General features: G+C 34.4%; 2 protein-coding genes and 1 non-coding gene across 4 annotated transcripts in view; 1 reads left to right on the top strand and 2 right to left on the bottom strand.

The window, feature by feature from the left end:
* The window catches only part of LOC127844672 (RNA cytosine-C(5)-methyltransferase NSUN2-like), a 52,691-nt gene extending 41,166 nt beyond the window's left edge, over nt 1-11,525 (bottom strand). The window contains exons 1-7 of the mRNA XM_052375084.1: nt 11,444-11,525; nt 7,649-7,732; nt 7,186-7,322; nt 2,888-2,992; nt 2,053-2,158; nt 1,253-1,324; nt 541-622 (exon numbers count right to left, since the gene is read on the bottom strand). Coding sequence (XP_052231044.1) covers nt 541-622; nt 1,253-1,324; nt 2,053-2,158; nt 2,888-2,992; nt 7,186-7,322; nt 7,649-7,732; nt 11,444-11,467 — 610 coding nt within the window. The 5' untranslated portion in view covers nt 11,468-11,525. The remainder of the gene's footprint in view (nt 1-540; nt 623-1,252; nt 1,325-2,052; nt 2,159-2,887; nt 2,993-7,185; nt 7,323-7,648; nt 7,733-11,443) is intronic.
* Nucleotides 11,526-14,437: 2,912 nt separating this feature from the next.
* Nucleotides 14,438-23,040, bottom strand: LOC127845301 (ADP-ribosylation factor-like protein 2-binding protein). 2 transcript variants are annotated; one of them, XM_052376128.1, is made up of 7 exons: nt 22,860-23,040; nt 21,375-21,435; nt 19,954-20,015; nt 18,837-18,943; nt 16,807-16,892; nt 16,460-16,556; nt 14,438-16,189 (listed from the first exon to the last, which is right to left on the bottom strand). In XM_052376128.1, exons 1-7 carry the CDS (start codon nt 22,903-22,905, stop codon nt 16,064-16,066), a joined length of 585 nt encoding a protein of 194 aa, XP_052232088.1. In that variant the 5' UTR covers nt 22,906-23,040; the 3' UTR covers nt 14,438-16,063. The 2 variants fall into 2 exon arrangements, with proteins under 2 accessions (XP_052232088.1, XP_052232089.1); XM_052376129.1 differs by lacking the exon at nt 22,860-23,040 and adding an exon at nt 22,365-22,629.
* A 73-nt stretch (nt 23,041-23,113) lies between these two features.
* Nucleotides 23,114-23,185, top strand: Trnag-ucc (transfer RNA glycine (anticodon UCC)). The gene has a single exon. It is a non-coding gene; the product is annotated as a tRNA-Gly (tRNA).
* Nucleotides 23,186-23,320: the final 135 nt, after the last annotated feature.

Here is a 23,320-nt window from a genome sequence, read left to right as displayed (position 1 = left end):
AAGTAAATTACTTCAATTAGAGAGCAGACACCATGCTCAATTTTTCAAATGCACTAAGTGACCCCATGACCTAGTTTTTGACCCCACAAGGCCCATGTTTGAACTTGGCCTTAAGATCATCTAGATAAAACTTCTTTCCAGGTTTGGTGAAGATCAGATGATAACTACTTGAATAAGAGAGCAGACAACATGCTGAATGTGTAAAACGCACTTAGTAAACCAGTGACCTAGTTTTTGACCCAGCATGACCCATCTCCAAACTTGACTTAGACATCATCTAGATACAACTTCTGACCAAGTTTGGTGGAGATCAGATGAAAACAACTTGAATTAGAGAGCTAACACTCAATACGGACCGATCGACCAACAGACTGACAGACAAACCGACAGACAAGTTAACTCATATAAGCCCCCCTAAACTTTTTTTGTGGGGGTATAACTAACCTAAACTAGAGGATAACAATGTAACTGATGCCATGCTAAGGCACGTAGAAAAAGCTTGCCAATTTATTTGACCTTAAAACTGTGAAAACACTTTACCTGGCATTTTCTTTGGATTGGAGTAGATCTGCTCCAGTATCTGAGAGGAATGATAGCCTGCCCCAGCACGCAGCTCCAGGATCTGAACAAGATAAGTAGAAAAGAATCTGGTTATAAGACATCAACAAGTTGTGATTGATGTTTGCAAGAAAACATAAGTTGTTGTTTTTATATATTATAAATGGTATTAGAAGTATTACTAGTAATACTAGTATTATACTAGTATTTATTAATTATTATGATTGTTAATTTTGATTACACCATTAAGTGAAGTTTTAATAAGAAATAAATCTTGGAATAAACTATGTTTTGTCAACAATTTATTACATGCAATTTTGCCTGTTTGTTTGTTTTTACAAATTATAAATAAAATAGAAATTTGCATGTATAAATGCATCATTTCTATGGAGTTAACAGCAAAACTGGATTTTTAATAAGATTTATTTTTTTATCTTAAAAAAATTAAACCATGCAAATGAAGGTATGAACAAAGTTTAAAATATACCGGTAATTAAATTTATAAAAAATAAAATGTTTTACCTAAAAAGTAATGGACAGAGTGCTTTAAGTTAAAGTATATATGGATTCAAACAACAAAATATTTTAATATTTTCACTTTTGTTGCATTTGTTCCATTTGATTTTTGAATTATTTCCCTGTTTCCAGCAATCTAGCATTATAATTCCTCCATGTAGAATCCCACTGCAAATACCTTGTGATGTGGCTGTATGTCAACCAACAGAGGTGGAATCATGTTCACTATCTCTTGGCGGAAGAGGAACGCCTGAAATTGGCACCATTGCAATCAATGGTATTAGCAATGTGAGATTAACAACCATGAGAATCATACAGTTGTAGCCTTTAGAAGACTGCATTCCTTCAGACTTGGAAGAAATGTCCGCATTATACCAACAACAATATCAGTAATACAGAGTGATTGCCCCTAGGATACACTTTGTAGATATATTGGGTAATTTCATTTAGATTGATTATTGATTGATAAGAGGTAATAACACTGCGAAAACTAACTGAATCAGAATGTCATGACCATATACCAATCTCTAACCTGAATGGTTACTGCATATATAGTATAAAAAAAAATCATTTAGTTAGTTTCTGTGATCTGACATAGAAACACTAAGTTCATATAACTATGCATGTAATTAATCAAATGGCAATAACTGTTTGAAAATAGTTGGAGTGGAAAAACCTGAAAGCATTTGTTTAACATTTGATTTTGTGGTTGAGTAAACCAAAGATTATCCATGAAAATTAGTGTCTAACGCATAAAACAAGTTTCAGAGTGTGCCGCAGTGTTCTCTGGAAGCAGCGGCAGTCGTCCATTTCCCCGGTTACATTAAATCTAGATGCCGGCTACTTTCCCCACAATATCAATTGAAATGGTGCAAATACAACTGTTTTATTGCTTAGTTGCCGGCTACTTGGAAAATATAACTGACTTCTCAAATTGTTATAGAGAACACTATAGAGTATGCTAGCCCAAAATCTCACATATCTCTTCTCTCCAAGAATAAAGCTCTTCAGAGGTCTCAGTTTCTCGTTGGACATGAGGGCCTGTAATGGGATGTTGGTCTTCCATGCCAGATGCTTCGGGTACCTGGAAAGTAAAGTAAGATCAGACCTGCTGAGCAACAATTCTTAGGTTTACAAAGTGAATAATAACCTATTTTTAAAGTTTTTCTTCTCCTTTGGGTATCTGAGAAAATTGAATCTTATGTTATGATAGCAGATTTTCCTACCTTTTTATATTCAAATTTAGATGAATATGATACACTTATGCTTGATAATTATTATAAAATGGATATACAAGCCCTGAAATACATAAGATTTATAAATATGGCAGAAATTTTCTTACATGTATTTCATCAACAATATGTTGGCCAAAATCACTGGAAATATGATTAAGTTGGTAACTGTTAAAAAACAATTATAGTTATTTTCTAGTCAACGGTCATGTGTGTTTAACTTTCTTTTGATTTGATGTCTTCGTAAACTATATGGCATTTTGAAAGTGTTTATTGTAATTATCAACAACAAGGATGGATTTCAACCAATGCCTTTTGAAATTATGGTTAAGAGTATGAACACATGGTACAGAGTATGAACATTTGGTACAGAGTATGAACAGTTGGTACAGAGTATGACCAGTTAGAACATAGTATGAACAGTTAGAACATAGAATGAACAGTTGGTACAGAGTATGAACAGTTAGAACATAGAATGAACAGTTGGTACAGAGTATGAACAGTTGGTACAGAGTATGAACAGTTACAACATAGTATGAACAGTTGGTACAGAGTATGAACAGTAAGTTGAGAGTACCCACCAGGGAATAGCAGACATCTGTACAGAGCTGCCATCTTCCAGTTCTACTCCCTTCAACTTTGGTAGGACCTGATTCTTCAAGAACTGACTTAGCACATCACTCTCACTGGAATTGACATAAATCAACACGAGGGTAATTACATTTGGTGGTGTGGCGTTCGAGTGGTAACACACTGGTCTACCATTCCAGAGGTCCTCGGTTCAAGTCCTAGCCAGGGCACTGAAAATTTCAGAAATGCTTCAAGTGCTTCCCACCCACCTAGAGATGTACCGGTATGAAACCCAGGTAATTCTCTCGCATGTATCCGTGCTATACACTGAGCACGTAAAAGAACCAAGGGCTAGGGTATCGCACCCAGATTCCTTGTCTCTCAATACTGTCTCTTCTACTTGCTGTCTCTTCAGCAAAACCAAAGGACCCCATTGGAAATAAGTGCTTGCATTTTCATGGGTTATTTTTGACTGCAAGTCAAAAAGAAATACAAATACAGGGGTATCATTGAGAAGAAGTCTGAGGGGAGGAAAATTCGATTGACTGATGTTGGACAATCAGATGGTTACAGGGTGACAAACCCTGTGAAAACAGAGTGAGATATAGGAATAAACAGAGTGAGATATAGGAATAAACAGAGTGAGATATAGGAATTAACACTTGCTAGTAATTGATCTTTACAACATGATTTATTTTTGAAAAACTTTTTTGAAGTATTGATTGGGATGAATTCGGTGATGTTCATCATTGTCTTTCTCAATCCCTGTGAACAATTCTGTCAATCTTTAATAATGGCTCAATGTTTTAAATTTGGAAATATGGTCAGCACTTTAACAGTGCCATTAACTAAACTTTAATTGATGACACTTTATCACAAGAACATTAGCTTACAGGGTTCGACATTAACTTTTTTTACAGCAAGACCATCTGACCAGCTGCTCTTAAAATGTACTAGCTCGAATCTGATGTTTACTAAACCATAAATGACATAGCAAATAAACACAATTGTTTCATGTAACTGTTCAATCAGGATTTATCAGTAAATACCGGTAATCAGTGAACACCAGAAAGTAATTTTGATGCATACAGTAAAACAATAAAATAAAACTATTTTTTTGCTTTTCATTGTCAAATTCAAGCCATGGGAACTGACTCGATTTTCCATTGGATAAAATTGACATTTTTGTTTTCTTCATATTTATGTTTTCAGTTTTACCGTCGGATTCTTCTTTATAAGCTGATTTGTCAGACGAAAATCCGAACTTGGACAAAGCAATTATTTAAATTACATTATCTTGTCTGCTACGCAAAAATGTTAACATCAATGATACCGATTTTTCGCTAGAAGTCGTAAAAACATGCTGTTAGGTTTTACGACACTGCAGAAAATCATTATTATTGGTAACAACTTGACCAATGGAAACTAGAGCTTTGTCCTGTGACAAATACCCCCACATGCCGCATTGACACATAATATTGTGCACGTCGTCTTCACAAAAAACAGCAAACACCATGCTCAATTTTTAAAACGCACTTAGTGACCCCTTGACCTTGTTTTTGACCCAGAAAGGCCCATGTTCTAACTTGGCCTTAAGATCATCTCCATAAAACTTCTGACCAAGTTTGGTGAAGATCGGATGTAAACTACTTGAATTAGAGAGCGGACACCATGATGAATGTTAAAAAACGCACTAAGTGAACCCGTGACCTAGTTTTAGGCCCAAAATGGCCAATGTTCACACTTGTCCTAGAGATTATTTACATGTAAATAAAACTTGTGACCAAGTTTGGTGAGGATTGGATTAAAACTACTTGCATTAGAGAGCGGACAACATGGTGAGGTTTAAAACGCACGAAGATACCCTGTGACCTAGTTTTTGACACGGCATGACCCATATTCAAACTTGACCTAGACATCATCTAGATACAACTTCTGACCAAGTTTGGTGAAGATTGGATGAAAACTACTTGAATTAGAGAGCGGACAACATTGTTATGTTTAAAACGCACTAAGTGACCCCCTGACCTTGTTTTTGACCCGGCATGACCCATATTCAAACTTGCCCTAGTCATTATCAAGATAGAACTTCTGACCAATTTTGGTGAAGATTGGATAAAAACTACTTGAAATAGAGAGCGGACATCGTGAGGTTTAAAACACACTTAATGACCTCGTGACCCTGTTTTTGACCCGGCATGGCCCATGTTCGAACTTGACCTACACATCATCTAGTTACAACTTCTGACCAAGTGTGGTGAAGATCAGATTTAAACTACTTGAAATAGAGAGCGGACACCATGCTCAATGTGTAAAATGTACAATGTGACCTAGATTTTGATCTGGCATGGCCCATGTTCTAACTCTGCCTTCAGATAATCTAGATTAAACTTATGACCAAATTTGGTGAAGATCGGATGAAAACTACTTGAATAAGAGAGAGGACACCATGCTGAATGTTAAAAAACGCACTATGTGACCCCGTGACCTAGTTTTTGACCCGGCAAGGCCCATGTTTGAACTTGGCCTTAATATCATCTAGATACAATTTCTGACCAAGATTGGTGAAGATCGGATGAAAACTACTTGAATTAGAGAGCGATAACATGCTGAATGATTAAAACGCACTAAGTGACCCCGTGACCTAGTTTTTTACCCAACCCATGTTCGAACTTGGCCTAGACATCATGTAGATACAACTTCTGACCAAGTTTGGTGAAGATTGGATGAAAACTACTTGAATAAGAGAGCGGACAACATGCTGAATGTTTAAAACTCACTAAGTGACCCCATGACCTAGTTTTTGACCCAGCAAGGCCTATGTTCTTACTTGGCCTAGACATCATCTACATACAACTTCTGACCAAGTTTGGTGAAGATCGGATGAAAACAACTTGAATTAGAGAGCGGACAACATGCTGAATGTTTAAAACGCACTAAGTGACCCCGTGACCTAGTTTTTGACCTGGCAATGCCCATGTTCGAACCTGGCCTAAACATCAAGTAGATACAACTTCTGACCAAGTTTGGTAAAGATCTGATGAAAACTACTTGAATTAGAGAGCGGACACTTAATACGGACCAACAGACAGACAGACTGACCGACCAACGGACCGATCGACCGACAGACAAGTCCACTCCTATATACCCCCCTAAACTTTGTTTGAGAGGGTATAATAAGAGAGAGGACACCATGCTGAATTTTAAAAAAAGCACTAAGTGACCCTGTGACCTAGTTTTTGACCCGGCAAGGCCCATGTTAGAACTTGGCCTTAAGATCATCTAGATACAACTTCTGACCAAGTTTGGTGAAGATCGGATGAAAACTACTTGAATTTGAGAGCGGACAACATGCTGAATGTTTAAAACCCACTTAGTGACCCAATGACCTAGTTTTTTACCCGGCAAGGCCCATGTTCGAACTTGGCCTAGACATCATGTAGATACAACTTCTGACCAAGTTTGGTGAAGATCGGATGAAAACTACTTGAAATAGAGAGCGGACAACATGCTGAATGTTTAAAACGCACTAAGTGACCCTGTGACCTAGTTTTTGACCCGGCAAGGCCCATGTTCAAACTTGGCCTTGACATCATGTACATACAACTTCTGACCAAGTTTGGTGAAAATCGGATGAAAACTACTTGAATTAGAGAGCGGACACTTAATACGGACCGACAGACAGACCGACAGACAGACAAATTCACTCTTATATACCACCCTGAACTTCGTTTGTGGGGGTATAACAAGCAATTCCTGCGGGAAGCTCTCATGCGTGTCTAAAAATAGCAAGATTTATGTGAATGCTCCGCGTTAATTTATTTACGATAGTTTTGTTCCGATGTAAATAACGGATATGAGAGTAAATTTACACATTAAGAAAAGTTTTTCACAGCAGTTAGTTATATGAATCAGTATAGATTTTTTATGTACGACCAGTCGGACAGGCTAACCCGCAGTTTTACCAGCCCGACCACCGATCTTACTAGACAATGTCTGTCGGACGTGCCTTAGTGTCGAACTCTGGCTCATGATTTTTTCTCAAGTAACTTGCATTACGAGAACAGTCGATCTTCCATTACTATCTTGGATAGAAATAAACCCACTAGCCTTTATAAACACCTAGCTGTGATGTAAATAAACCAACTTGTGGATTATTAATACCTGTCTGAGATATAAACATAGAAATATCCTCAGATTTTTCCTTTAAACATTCAGCTAAAGATACCATTATTACTAAGTATTTTAATCATTTAAAGTTAACAAACACAAATAAAATCACAAAGTAAAAGAATGTAAGGTAACTTACGACAGCGATCCACCCTTGCCATCATTAATCTCATTGCATCTTCTGTGCCTTTGACTGATAGAGAATGTCACTGGCAATTCATTCAGCAGAGATTCAATAAAGTGTGGCCATTCCTCTTCAGACACAAGATTAATTCCCTGGAACATGGAATGCTTTAAGTACACAGGTTTCAGTGATACACTGGCATCCATATAATAACTCATTCACTCAATATGCTATTTGAACGTTTTAACAGATTCAGAATCTTTGTCAGTTTCATGTAGAGGTGCTACCACTAAAATACCAGCTGACAATTTTACACAATATCACAATATTAATTTATTATAATATGTAATGATATATTATTATTTTCACAAAATTATTTATGAAAAAAACTCAATTTACCTTAAGTACCTGTCAGCTGAAATATGAGTTAAACTTATTCAAGTTATTCAAGATTTATAAATGTGTCAATATGTCTTACCTTGTAAAATTTAATGAACTGGGAAAGGTGTGTTTCTATGTTTTGTGGATTCACATCGACATCGCTTTTTCTGGGCGAAAAAGGCTGGAAAACACAACAACTGTCTCATAGATCTAAACATTAGACTTGCAGTGTCAGTCCATTGAAACAACGGGGTTATAGAAGACCTAGCTGCACCATACAAGAATTCTGAATCTCAGGAAATGATAGTGTACAATTCAAATATAAGACCTATTGGAATATTCTTAATGAACCTCATTCTGGGAAAATGGGGCTTTTGGCATGGGTCTAAAGTGGCGTCACAGGTGCACAAAAAATATGCACAAACAGCGCCTCCGTTAATGGACATCTAGGCGTAAATAACGCCCAAAATTAGCAGTTGAACGTCCGTTTTACAAATGGTGGAAGTCACTAGGATGTCAAATAATCAGCATGTATACTGTTTTCTAATACTTGGGACATACTAATCGCAAACAGTAATTCACTCCATTTAGGCATTAAGGCCAACATTTTTTATTAAAATGATTTTCAGATTTTTTTTCTAAAAATGTCGGGTAGAAGGACGGAAAAAAAAAAGATGGGTGACCAAATATGCACTCATTTTAAAAATGTTATGGTATGAAGTTTTTTTTTACTAAGCAACCACAGTGATTTTTTTCAAACATGTTGATGTGCAAAATGATCATTATCAGACTGTAGGTCTTGATGTGCAGTTTTTAAATTAGTTTGAATTTTAAAAATATCTTAACTATATATATATATATATATAAGTTCAAAAGTTATGCAATCTTTTCACTTGTCTATAATAAACTTTTTGATTTTTGATGGTTTTTTTCACAAGGAATCCATATGTTGCATTAAAAATACTTTATCTCCACAAACAACCAATAAGCTATTGAGGTTTAAAAGAAACATTTATAGTTTATTGTCCAGTAAAAATCAATACCGCAGACAAATACAAATAGCATAACGCTTTTCAGGGTTTTCACTGGCCCAAAAAAAGTTGTCGCCACTTTATCATGGTGTGAAAACCGCCCGTAATTCAAACTTAATCAATAAGGAAAATCATTTAAGGAACCTTACTACATTAATGAATAATGGCATTTACTATATTTTTATTACTCTGAGAAGTATGTTAATACATAAATAACAATAAGTACCTTCATAAGTCTTAATATTAAAAGCTTTATTTTTACATAACTAACATCCACTTGATAAACCAGATAACCAACATAATATAATAACGTTAACAATAATGTAACAGTATGCTGCATAAATGTTTCAGAATTATTTATTAAAACCTAGAATCACACAAATATATATCATCTGAAAGGAAAAATAAATCAAACATCAGAAAATAAAGCATCTCAATTAAAATTGTTAAACAGTTTATACATTTGGTCATTTGGACATGATATACATCAACTTCTGTTTATTATCAAATTTCACAAATTCTAAAACAACACCTTTTGTTAAAAGGTTTTCTGTTAGTTGTGGTGGTTGATTTCCAGGTTCAATTAAATGAATATTTTTTCACATCTTTTTCTTGACAGAAAGACCCAGGATAATTGCCACCATCCATTCTTGTTGTCTGAAATAACACAAAACATATTTGTACAAACTATATACAACAAATCAACACATAAATGTCTATCTTTATATATGTCCGGATTTTAACATATCCGAAATATAGTACATTGAGTGAAGGACCTAATTTTGATTTCAGAAATAGTTGGTATCTTAATTAAAATAAATCGTTCCCAGAACATTTTAATAATGGAACTATTAAACACAAATGCCTGTTGAAACAAGTTAACATGTGTTTTTGTCATGGTATTGATTAAAGAAATAGCGTCCCTAATAATCATTATAATTATTGATCTTCGTGACAGTTTATCCCAGGATAACAGAATTGATAGTTCAATGTCATAAAGGAGCTGTTAATCCGATAATAACCCCCATAAACTTGACTATTTTATTTTGACATTCATGGTTTGAAATCGTTTTAGAAACTGTTGATTTTGCGAATTTTGAACTTTTGGTACGAACCAGTTCGGAACAAAACCAAAGTTTCGTACCCATTGAAAATAACGAAAAAACACATATTATATGCACAAATTCGTCACTACAACTACATTAAACAACACATAAAATTTTATTCTCTAAAATATGACCGTATTTGTGCGTAAAATATGGAATGTTTAAAGTTGATAGGCGTAAATGGGTTTCGCATTTCGAGCACCTGTTAAATTAAAATCGTTCTTTTCTTATTGCTTTCATAATATTTTTTAGTCATTTTAATACTATCAATTTTATAAAATTGTAAAGAAATAATAAAATATTTACTTACAAATCGATTCCATTCAGGATTTTATTTGACGGTTGCATAATTATTGGGAAATTAGCAGACTTTGCTGATGAAAGCGTTGTAGCGTTCATCAACTTCTTGCACAAACAATGATGGCGTAGCTGTTGGTAAATTCCAGCACATGTACACAATGAAGAAGGTTCGTGTATTAATGTGGGTAATTAAAACTGGGTTTATTATGATGATTTATAACTCATTTGAACTTTTTCTAAAACCCGGCAAGCGTTTCATGTTTAAAATCCACCTTTTGGCATCCGAAAAAAAAAGATTTAAAAATTTTTTTTTTTGTTTCGTCAAAAATTGGAGTCGGCGGGTCCGAAAATCATTTTATTAAAAAATTCTGGCCTAACTGTAATTGCCATAAAAGCCACATAATAAAAGATCATCCAATTACAAGAGATATCAGAGTATCAAATAATTAAGTCTTATTACACAGCCATGTATGCTGACACAGATGCACACTGAGAAATTCTCAGGTAACTCTCCAGTAGCCAAGCTGTGATGTTCACATCCAATGTGTAACGAGAATGCGTATGAGGGAAGGGTTCTCTGGCAACCATTATTTATCTTTTTTAAGTCAGTCATGAGGTACGCGTTTATCGAAGATTGAGTCACAATAAATAACAGTTTTAAAAATGACATTATATCCAACAGTAATTAAACAGTTCATTGAAGATGGTATGGGGCATCATAATCACACTTCTTTACTGTCAACAATTCCTGTAAACAGTTGTTTCTTATGAGAAGTTAAATGCAAATGGTGAGCAATTAATTACTTATGGCGAGAAAATTGAGAAAATAATATCCGTTGAACATTTTAAGTGGTAATAATTACATTTCATTGCCAGTATATTTCATCATGTCCATTTATTATACATTTTATAGAACACAACGGACGTTTGTGTTTATAAAGTTCGCAAACACATTAGCGCCAATATTGGTCATATTTTGGTTTTGAACCTAGAAAGTGTATTTATACTAATTATAAATGAAGTGGAATACTTTCCTTTTGGTGTACCTCCACCGGAAATAGGTCAAACATGCAAGTTGTGAATGCTTTTTCAGTGTGTATGGAAATATCAGCTTTAAGTGGTTTAAGTTAAACATGTAAAGAAACAAATTTTACATGGATTTCTCTGGAATTAAATCATTATTTGAAGGCAGATCTTTTTTGTTTATTGTTTTCATTTGTTCGACAATTACGTTACTCACTTTTTTAATACAGTGGTATTTGGTGTTAAGGGGCTATTCAAAACATTATTAAAACGATTATTAAAACTTCCGGATATAAGACCGTCCGATAACTACTATCTATAGATGTTTAACAATGTACTAGTTCCTTTCACCAAAAAGATGATGAGGCCTTATTGCAGCATTCAAAACTTCAAATTTGCACTTCAAGTTAAAAATACGACCTGTTAATTTACCTTTCGTTTAGGTTTAAGAGGCATGATTGCGAAGTTTTCGAAACAAAAGGTGTGTTGTTGTTGTTGTTGTCCGAACCGGCTGGAGTCGGATCAGAGCGGTCGAAAACAAGACGGTCGTACTTAATGACGGCCCGGACCACAACGGCCCCACATCGTTTTTTTTTATGTGATTTACTTAATATGTATCTTTCCTTAAAAACCATGTTTTGTGTGTTTCTTTTCTTTTTAACCACTTTGACCATAATCCTGCCTATAACACTCGAAATAGCGGTTGCAGTAAACAGAGATAGATAGATATCTGACCAAAAGGAACACCAATCAAGGTCTTCAAGTACGCTTCATACATTAAAAAAATGCCGAACGAAATATCTATCCAAACTTATATTTATGAGTGGAGTTTTCAGCCTGAGTGTAATTGATCATTACCAAACATTCCTAAAATGGAAGCGATATATTTAAGAACCTTACAATATCCAAAGTTTATCAAAATCGGTAAATGCATACTGAATTATGAAAAGTCTGATCGAGTTTTATGTGAGGTAGAGAAGTGTCGTCTGATCGAGTTTTATGTGAGGTAGAGAAGTGTCGTCTGATCGAGTTTTATGTGAGGTAGAGAAGTGTCGTCTGATCGAGTTTTATGTGAGGTAGAGAAGTGTCGTCTGATCGAGTTTTATGTGAGGTAGAGAAGTGTCGTCTGATCGAGTTTTATGTGAGGTAGAGAAGTGTCGTCTGATCGAGTTTTATGTGAGGTAGAGAAGTGTCGTCTGATCGAGTTTTATGTGAGGTAGAGAAGTGTCGTCTGATCGAGTTTTATGTGAGGTAGAGAAGTGTCGTCTGATCGAGTTTTATGTGAGGTAGAGAAGTGTCGTCTGATCGAGTTTTATGTGAGGTAGAGAAGTGTCATCTGATTGAGTTTTATGTGAGGTAGAGAAGTGTCGTCTGATCGAGTTTTATGTGAGGTAGAGAAGTGTCGTCTGATCGAGTTTTATGTGAGGTAGAGAAGTGTCGTCTGATCGAGTTTTATGTGAGGTAGAGAAGTGTCGTCTGATCGAGTTTTATGTGAGGTAGAGAAGTGTCGTCTGATCGAGTTTTATGTGAGGTAGAGAAGTGTCGTCTGATCGAGTTTTATGTGAGGTAGAGAAGTGTCGTCTGATCGAGTTTTATGTGAGGTAGAGAAGTGTCGTCTGATCGAGTTTTATGTGAGGTAGAGAAGTGTCGTCTGATCGAGTTTTATGTGAGGTAGAGAAGTGTCGTCTGATCGAGTTTTATGTGAGGTAGAGAAGTGTCATCTGATCGAGTTTTATGTGAGGAAGATAAGTGTCGTCTGATCGAGTTTTATGTTAGTTAGAGAAGTGTCGTCTGCAAACAGATGAATATGACTCTTGACACATCCAGACAGTGCATTGCTATAAAGATGAGGAATGGACTAAGGACCGATCGATGGGGATGCTACATACTAAGTATACTACAGAACCCAGTCATATTTCTTATGATGTAATACCCTGGAACGAACTTCGACTTTTGGGCCGATGCATGGGGATGCTTGATACTACAAGCATTGAGAGCAAACATGCTGGTGGAGACACTATTTTCTGTAACTGTTTCAAAGTAGTTATGTTTCTATGCACTCAAATAAGTGAGTTATTGTGCGAGTTTGTGAAGGTTGATCTGATAGAACACCTTAATCACTTTTGTTGATATTGATCCTAAGTCGTCTGCTATTTCTTCGGTGCAAGCAATGAGCTTCATCTTGCAGTTGTGTTCTTACCGTTTGTATAATCAGACAAGAGGTCACATAACGGTTGCCAACGCTCGGCTGGGGTAGCAGTTTTGAATAAATGAAAGCTTTAAAGAATTTTTTTAGAGGTCACAGTGACCTTGACCTTTGACCTAGCGACCCAAAAATGGGTGTGGCGTGTAGAACTCATCATGGTGCATCTACATGTGAAGTTTCAATGTTGTCAGTGGAAGCACTTTGATTTTAGAGCCAATGTTAAGGATTTAGCATGGCAGACAGCGGACAACGAGCTGGCTATGACAATACCTCAGGTTTTCTCGGAAAACAGCCGAGCTAAAAATGGAGACCACATGAAAAGCTAATTCAGTCAAGTTCGGAAGATGTAAAAAAATGATATCTATATTCAAACAAAGGATAAATTTTATTTCAGTTGATTAATATATCTGATGAATCCTTATTATTTGTACACTTTATTAAGTTGGTTGCAATTTATGTTCCCACATATTGCTGGATTTCCTTCTCAGACGAAGTCCTGCGTCGTCAGATTTGTTTCTTGACAATTTAAATACATGTCTTGTGCAGTAAATTCGTTGTTAAAAAATAATCCATAATTAACATCAGTGTTGAATCACAAATGATGATGTTCTTAACATACCATAAACCGTACGCATTAAAGTTTTCATCAAGATTTTATTGTCTTTTCTCTGCCATGGCAGGAACATAACATGCAAAAGATCGTACACAATGAACATGAAAACGTCAACAAGATAAATAACAGCTTGATATTTCGGAATGTTTTAAAGAAGGACGTTACAGAATTCAAATAAAAACCACATATAGTCTTTTTAACAACCATGATATACTTTTACTTAATACAGCCAAAGATCATGTAAAAACGTAAAATAAATATACCCAGGTTGTTGGGAAAACTAATCTAATGTGAAACATTTCCTTACACTCACATGTTTTTCTTTACAAAAGACAATTATTTTCAGATAATTGGGGGGAGGGGGGGGTGAGAGGGGTATAATATGGGGTGTGGTCATTTATTAGATGATCTTTCAAAAATAAAAAAATAGAAAAAAAATAAAAAATTGGGGGGGGGGGGTAAGGGGGGTGAGATGGGGGTATAATGTGGGGTGTGGTAATTTATAAGATAATGTTTAAAAAAAATGGGGGGGGAGGGGGCTGGGGGGGGAGAGGGGGTTATAATGTGGGGTGTGTAATTTATTAGATGATGTTTAAAAAAAAATGGGGGGGGGGGGGGGGGTTTGAGGGGGATTCTGGGTAGGGGCATGGGGTATTGTTTGGGTGGAATCCATTGTGGTATTCAGGTAAGTGTTGTTTTGTCAAACTAATAATAAAATGTGATTATAAATAAAGAAGGTATGGCAATTTAAGCAAAATGTTCAATTATCTACGTGTAAAAGGGGCCATAATAATGTCAAAATGCTTCATACAGTGGTCTGCTCTTGTTTATAGGTAGGGGTCATGTTGGTAAAAAAGTATGCAACATATAAAAGCAATATGTCAAAGGATATAGGAAATATTTGGGGTAGAACGCAAACTTTAACATAGATTTATCAATAATATGCATATTCTAAGTATAAAAGGGGCAATAATTATGACAAAATGCTTGATAGAGTTGTCTGCTCTTGTTTATAGGTTGGGGTGATGTTGGTAAACAAGTATGCAAAATATGAAAGCAATATGTCAAGGGACAATAAAAATAAATGGGGTAGTACGAAAACTTTAACATTTGCTGCATATTCTAAGTGGAAAAGTGGCCATAATTATGACAAAATGCTTGATAGAGTTGTCTGCTCTTGTTTATAGGTTGGGGTCATGTTGGTAAACAAGTATGCAAAATATGAAAGCAATATGTCAAGGGACAATATTTGGGGTAGTACGAAAACTTTAACATTTGCACGCTAACCCTAACCCAAACACCAACGCCGACACCGGGGTGAGTTGGATAGCTCCACTACATATATTTCATATATAATAGTCAAGCTAAAAATATTGAAAATGTAAATGAGGTTTTTATACACTTAAAATAAATATAGACGTGAACACATAATATTCGGAAAATAATCGTAAGTCTTCACTCTATCCTACAGCACTATACAATGCAACTAGCAGTGGTTGGAAAAATGAATATATAGTTACAATATGCATATTTAATTATAATTAAAATAAAACTGAAGGTTAATTATTTTAAAACTAAGAGACCTCTGTTTTGGGACGGATATGAGGTATAAGAGTATTTGTAAATAACATTCACTGGCTATATATTTAATAACAGGTGCAAAATATGTTTATATTGTAATACTTTACTATGCATTAATGGAACTTGCACATATTTAAAACTTAAACAATATGCTTTCTATTTATCTGACAACTCATATTTTAATAGAAAAAGAGTGTTATTTTCATGAGATAATTTAACATCAATTATAAACATTGATGGAAATAGACTTAACTATAACAGGTTTTCAACATTTTAACATAGTCACTTTACAAAGTAATGTGCCTGAAACATATTCAAGCTTAACAAATAACATCTCTTCAGATTTGCTAGTCTGTGAATATAAGATATTTTATAAAATTATAAAGTCACATTAAGATATTAATTACATTTATTCCCTTCACATGAAACCATTTGCAAAGATGAATTATATTATGTTATATCAATGTATTAATAAACTATTGAATACACATTCACAACTTTTCAATTCAAGTAAGAATACATAAGAATAAATATTTCAACAGCCTCCAAACAGAGTGAAGGTCTGAAGCACAACATTAGAACGTCAATAATATCCAGAGTGGCTCTGGTGAGAGGTCAAGGCTGGGGTCAATGGTCAATGCTTGGTCAGTGGTCAATGCTTACTCGGTCCATAAGAGTGTCCAGACAATGAAAACGCTGACCCATCCAGGCAAAAGTCTGAACCCAAGTGGGTCACAGTGATACCTACACTAAGATCCACAACTCTGCCTTCTTTCTCCTGAAACAGACATGGGGAGATAATTATTACATTGAACAGGCTCTGGCTCATCATTACAATGTAAGCAATGACTCCCTTTTAATTTAAACAATGTTATATTGGATATAATTTAAAAAAAGCTTGTTTTGATTTTAAAATAAACATTTTATGTTTCACTTATTTTTAGGTCTTGACAAAGGGAATATAAATGAATAAAATATCCCAACAAATAAACATTCTCTTTAGTCAATAAACCTTAAAGTGACCACAGCATATAGTTGCCATACTTACTGCTTTGAAATCTAGGAACATTTCTTTGAAAGACATAAAATCGTTGAAGGTATGAAGCATTTCAAAAATCTCGCCCTCTAACTCATCCTTTCTCCCCCTAAAACAAACAAAACAACCAATTGTTATTTACTGCAAATATTTTAATATATTATATTTTACACTTATCATCCTAAATCCATAATACATGTTTTACTTGAAGAAGTGCGCCTGACAGAAACCAGAAGCATGTCTCGACTGTAAACAAAAACTGACACTGCACACTCTAATCTGAGAAGATATTTAACACACATACATTAAGACCGGTTTGCCCAGAGCATAATTCATTTGGATAGGTAGCGCATACTTACATGACCTCTTGGATGAACTCAGCCATACTGAAGCCTGGGAGCCGCTGACTCAATTCCTCTTCTAAGTAATGCTCTATTAAACTCACCTGAAATCGAATCATTTCCCTCATCAATATAAATAACAAGCTTACAGTAATAAAGAACCTTATTTCAGGATTGAGGTTACACTAAAAAAAAACTCATTTATGGGTTTGAGCTTGTAGTAACACTAAATACTCTAAATGTGTGGACTTAGCTTTCTCAAAAGCCACTCATTTTGGAGTTTGAGCTTACAATAAACCCCAAATTTAAAGGTTTGAGCATAAAAACTTATGGGGCTTAACTTCCTTAAGCTTACACTAAAACCCTTAACTTCAGGGTCGATATCCCTAGATTTAGAAATAAAACCAAGGCTGTTGAGTTGGTTTTAATAAAAAACGATTTAATAACAAGGGCTGTTTGTAAAACATGCATGCCCCCCATATGGGCTGTCCATTGTAGTGGCAGCCATTGTGTGAGTACGATTTTTGTCACTGTGACCTTGACCTTTGACCTAGTGACCTGAAAATCAATAGGGGTCATCTGCGAGTCACGATCAATGTACCTATGAAGTGTCATGATCCTAGGCAAAAGCGTTCTTGAGTTATCATCCGAAAATCATTTTACTTTTTCGGGTCACTGTGACCTTGACCTTTGACCTTGTGACCTCAAAATCAATAGGGGTCATCTGCGAGTCATGATCAATCTACCTATGAAGTTTCATGATCCTAGGCGTATGCGTTCTTGCGTTATCATCCGAAAACCATTTTACTATTTCAGGTCACCGTGACCTTGACCTTTGACCTAGTGACCTCAAAAACAATAGGGGTCATCTGCAAGTCATGATCAATCTACCCATGAAGTTTCATGATGCTAGTAGGCGTATGCGTTCTTGAGTTATCATCCGGAAACCATTTTACTATTTCGGGTCACCGTGACCTTGACCTTTGACCTAGTGACCTCAAAATTGATAGGGGTCATCTGCGAGTCATGATCAATCTACCCATGAAGTTTCATGATCCTAGGCGTATGCGTTCTTGAGTTATCATCCGGAAACCATTTTACTATTTCGGGTCACCGTGACCTTGACCTTTGACCTAGTGACCTCAAAATCAATAGGGGTCATCTGCGAGTCATGATCAATCTACCCATGAAGTTTCATGATCCTAAGCGTATGCGTTCTTGAGTTATCATCCGGAAACCATTTTACTATTTCGGGTCACCGTGACCTTGACCTTTGACCTAGTAACCTCAAAATCAATAGGGGTCATCTGCGAGTCATGATCAATGTACCTATGAAGTTTCATGATCCTAGCCCCAAGCGTTCTTGAGTTATCATACGACAACCACCTGGTGGACGGACCGACCGACCGACCGACATGAGCAAAGCAATATACCCCCTCTTCTTCGAAGGGGGGCATAAAAAGGTAAACCTTTTATTTTTAGTTCTATTTGAAAGGGTAGGAAAGGGTTTGATGCACTACTAACAGAAAAGTCCAATTAAAATATAATGAGATAAAAAAGTATCAGTTTAGAACCAGTTATTCAGTTTTAATGTTTTCATATTTGTTTACGGCAAAGTAAAAATATTGGTAGGCTTTATTTCCATGTGAACACCTACCAATTGAAAATAATTGCAATTTCTTTTTCTAAGTGTAAACTTTACCTTTATAATGCAGTAAACAAAATTGTATGATGTTAAGTGCTAATATAAATGCAAATACTTTAAAACACAACATGTATGACTTAAAACTATTATTTCACATAGCCGTACAACATTCCTTATAAAGTTAGTTTTATTTACTTTGGCTACCAAAATATATAATATTACTTTAAACGGCAACATTCCCCTTTTTATTGTGAAATTCAATGGGTAGAAGATAGCATTAAATAAATTGTAAAGAATCATAAACAATTACTAATAACAATTGGATAATTCCTTATCACTTTTAATCTCAGATTATTGTAAAGTCTAGAAATCTGTTTATAAATATGTCAACAGGATTACTTACATATTCTCTATGAATATCTGTGTATATAAATTTATTTTCTTCTGTGTCATCAAATTCATTATAATATTTTTCTAAGAAATTGTGCTGCATTGTTTGAAATTCTTCTTCTGAAAAACAAAAAAAAACATTGAGAACTGAATATTTAACTATAAATTAATGTTTACAAATTTCCTAAACTAACAGTACATGTATATGCTGAATTATGCACATTATAAATTAAATGAGGTATCATTACTTTATCTACCAGAAATGTGTACAAATACAAACTTCCAAAAAACATATTACATATAGTGAAAACAACTTGAATTGATTATTAACATAATATAAACAAATGTTACAAAAATGGCTCTAAATTCTTAAGCATGGTGACCATGTTAACATTTGATTTTTTTAGCATTTCTTGAGCCTTTACATACACAATGCTAAAATTGCCAAAATGATTGTGCAAGTGTACAATTGTGATGGTGTAAAAGTCATAATTGCCTTAATTATATTTCAAGATAAGTTCAGTTCAGGATATATTCATTTGGTACTGTATTTTTAGGTCATAGAGATTAGTATTAAAACTCTTTGAATAGGATTATGAATCTTAATCTTGGTAGTTAACTCTTTACTGCTCACATAAGCATTTTGACCCATTTGAAGTCCCTGAGAAAATCAAATTTAATTAAAGAACTTTCTTCATAAATTTAAGATTTAGCGGCTGCATTTGCAGCCCTAAGATACTGATGAGCAGCAAACAGCATTAAAACCTGAATACCTTGCAGGCTGCTCTGCTTGTATGCTGAATGCATATAGTTATTCCCACTTTGATTCAGAGTGGGAAAGGGCAAACACAGGTCATTACAATGAAAAGATTATGGTTCAATATTGAACAGCTACCAGTATTGACTTTATTTATTGCTATTTATAAATTATGCACCCAGAGATAATGCAATTGAAAGAAATTGTGCAATTATGGAGTTAAAGTTGCCTTAAGATTTTGTATTATTGTAGTTGTGTGCTCTTTTATTTACACTAACGTAACATTTAGCGCAAAAAAAATAAAATTGACAAATGCTTAACACTGTGTTAAATTCTGTTAATTGTGCGTATGGATACTTAAAATTGTACTTACCCATAACAATATCCTCAATGTTGCCTATTACTAAGTCAAATTTGGTATCTGTGATGCTAGAACTGAAATAAACAAACAGACATTATGTAACAATAACATTTATTGTTGAATTAAAATGTGCATTACAATATCCCTAACAAATGTCAAGCACTGCTTACATCAAGCAACAATGATCAAAGCTGTCGGTGCAGGCTACACATTTGACGTATTTGGTTAAAATAAAAAAAATCTGAAAATGTACAATTTTTGTGTTGATGTTATTCCTAAAATGAATCCTTATTTATAGTATTAAGCTGATAATTTTCTTTAGAGAAATTTTACCAATCACAGCTTGTAAGCAAATTAATAACTCAATATCAAATAATCTAAGTGATTTGGAGAGAGCTCTTTGTGCTTGAAAAATTTCTAAACTATTTAAAAGTAGACCTGTGTCCATAAGGCAAGGATGACCTTGTGTAATGTAATGACACAGAAATACAATTTAGCCTGGTAGTGATTTTTTTTGCTCTAATTTACAGCCGAATTTCGGCTGCTTCCCAATCGCAAAAATGCACGTTTTTTCCCAAAATTCTGACCAAAATTTCCCAAAAAAAGCCCAACTTCAAAAAAAAAAAAAAAGTCTCATATAACTTAATTATGATTTCTTAAATCTAGGTCTCAACTTTATTTTTTAAACATCTTACATAATATATAACTTGAATTTAGTCATTTTTGTCCATAAATCATTCCCAAACTTGCCACTTTTATTGATTAAAAAAAAACACCGATTTGACCAGACTCCTTTTCTAGAAAACTCCCTCAACATGCACTTAAAACAATATCACTTCTGTTACTTATAATCCTATTTATAATGCTTAATATTTCCCAATTTCATGGTTTATCGCGCTATTTTTCCCAATTTCACGGTTTATCGCGCTAATTTTCCCAATTCAAATGGCACAGGCTGTAACAAATTAAAGCAAAAAAATCACTGCCTGTCCTAAATGACAATGTTTGCACGATTTTAATTCACATCATGAACATGTATGATGTAAGATCTGCTTGTTTGTGAACATCTACATTCAATATTATCCATATCAAGAATAAGCACAGACTTAGTGTCTACTGTGACATTTTATAGACCTTAAAGAAAGCAAAAAGGTTGCATACTTATTGCATACGACATATTGTATTCAAGGGTCCACTCAAACCTAACTCTTTCAAAATCAATTTGTGCATCACAAAATTATGTTTTAAATGATAATTGTATCAGTTTAGATGACAACCATGGTAGAAAAAATTCTGACACAGCCCTTAGCTTAATACTTTTTTATTTTATCACAATTGAATCGAAAGCCTTATTTGTATTGAAAAGTTATTGAAAAGTTATTGGTTTTGATTCCAGGGTAGAACTAGTAACATAACTCTTTAACAATTCTTACTTTGACATGGCAAGGTCTTCCTCATCCCCAAATAGTCCAAGGTCCTCTGTGTCCATAGCATCTACAAAAAATATTATAATTTTGAAAACCAATTTTTAAGTGACATCGAGTCAGGCTAGCTCAGTTAGTGGAGTGTTGGAAAGTCGTTCTGAGATCCTCATCAAAAGGCTAAGTGTCAATGCCACTTGGCCATCCGATCTGGTTTATATTTAGAGTCATTTTACTTAATATGGTTGATTGACACGCAACACAATTTAACAAAAACAACAGAATAAGTCCATATAATTCAATTGTTTAAAGTATTTAACTAGTGGGGGTTTTTCACCATTTTGGGGTCAGGTCCCTTGGGATTGGGAAAAATCACGGCATTTTGACCAAAATTGGGAAATTACAAATTTAGTGTTGTTTTTTTTACTATTATAAATATTATTTACTATTCTAAGGTGTAACTTGTAGAGCTGGATGGGAGATGAACTAAAGGTTGAGATCTAAATTTATTTGTTTAAACCTTCAATTGGGAATTCTTAGGTCCCATTTAGGAAACATAAATACTTTTTTCCATTGGCATTAGGAATGGAGCCAAAAACTGGCCCCGAGTTTGTATGAAAAAAACAGTTACACACACTGATAACACTTAATAATTATCAATTTTGAATTATATAATTCATAAACAAATCTGTTCTAGTACATAAGAATGATTTTACATTATCTGTGATATTTGTTCCATAATTTATACAGTGTTCTTTATTATTTTGAAACTGTGTTAATAAAAATTGAGTATCTGTGAGAAAGTCCTTTACACATCATTACATGTAGCAGCTTTATTTTAAATTCCATCTGATTCAAATAAAATTTCAAATTCTTTAATTCAATAGTAATGACAGACTAAATCATCAATGTGTTTTAAACTGTTGACAAATCTATTACTTATGTCATGATTTTTTAACAATAAATTATTTATATTTTTAAAGTAAAAAAAACGTTACTTACATTGAAAACAAACTGCAGCCATGTCTTTAACTTCCAATTTTAACAACTACACAAGTAGATGGAATTGACTTTGAAGCTCAAGTATAAATATGCACACTCAAGTTGCAACAAGTCCATAGAACAGAGTTGTCGTTCATGATAGATACAGACCGACATAATCCAAATGAAAGGTGTAATATACATTCTATTGTGTTAAACAATAATAAAGGAAACTGCAATCAAAACGAGATGATATGTGTTCACAGTCTTAAAATATACACACTATTTCAATCATTAATTTTGATATCCTTAATCAGTTACTAAAACGGCATCAAGAATTGAATTCGGCAAGGGAGGTAACTGGATTGTTTACATCCGAAATTCATAAAATAGATTAACGAGCCAGTTTTACAATGTAAAAATGTTTTATTATTTTCTTTCTTGGTGTCATACGAAAAAATCTTTTGATACGGCTTAAACAATTAATATAAATGGGAATAATTATTTGCAACTCACCGTTTTTGTTCGCGTTCGAATCGCCTTCGCCGACATTCGACGCCATATTTAAACAGGAAGTGCTTTCCTCAGTTACATCGTAAAACGAAAATAAACACTGTATTAAAAAAATGAAACCACGCAAAATATCACTAGCTTTAGGATATGTGAAATAGTGGTTGTAATAATGTCGACGAGTATATTGAAATTCAGAACTGTTTGCAAAGAAATCATATGTGTATATAAATATTAAATAATCCTCCACATAAATGGCGGCGTCGGTGGTGTAAAGGTTAGCATGGTTGCCTTCCAAGCAGTCGATCCGGGTTCGATTCCCGGCCGACGCATGTCTTTTATTACTGACTATGTTTATTTCTATTCCACCCGCATGTCTTTGTTACGTTTTCATTTAAGTCAAACAAACACTTAAAGTATCACATACGATTTCAAAATTTCGCCCCTTAGAATACAAACAGAAAGCA

The sequence above is a fragment of the Dreissena polymorpha genome, chromosome 9 (assembly GCF_020536995.1).
Source record: "Dreissena polymorpha isolate Duluth1 chromosome 9, UMN_Dpol_1.0, whole genome shotgun sequence".
NCBI lineage: Eukaryota > Metazoa > Mollusca > Bivalvia > Myida > Dreissenidae > Dreissena > Dreissena polymorpha.
The sequence above is the reverse complement of the archived record's forward strand: the minus strand, read 5'-3'. Positions and strand labels throughout refer to the sequence as shown.

Excerpts from the sequence above, each read along its gene's own strand:
- LOC127845301 (XM_052376128.1), bottom strand. The coding sequence starts at position 22,905 with ATGGCGTCGAATGTCGGCGAAGGCGATTCGAACGCGAACAAAAACG. Across the intron at positions 16,557-16,806 it reads GAGTTCATCCAAGAGGTCAT|GGGGAGAAAGGATGAGTTAG; the intron begins GTAAGTATGCGC and ends TGTTTGTTTTAG. Across the intron at positions 16,190-16,459 it reads TGTTCCTAGATTTCAAAGCA|GAGAAAGAAGGCAGAGTTGT; the intron begins GTAAGTATGGCA and ends TGTCTGTTTCAG.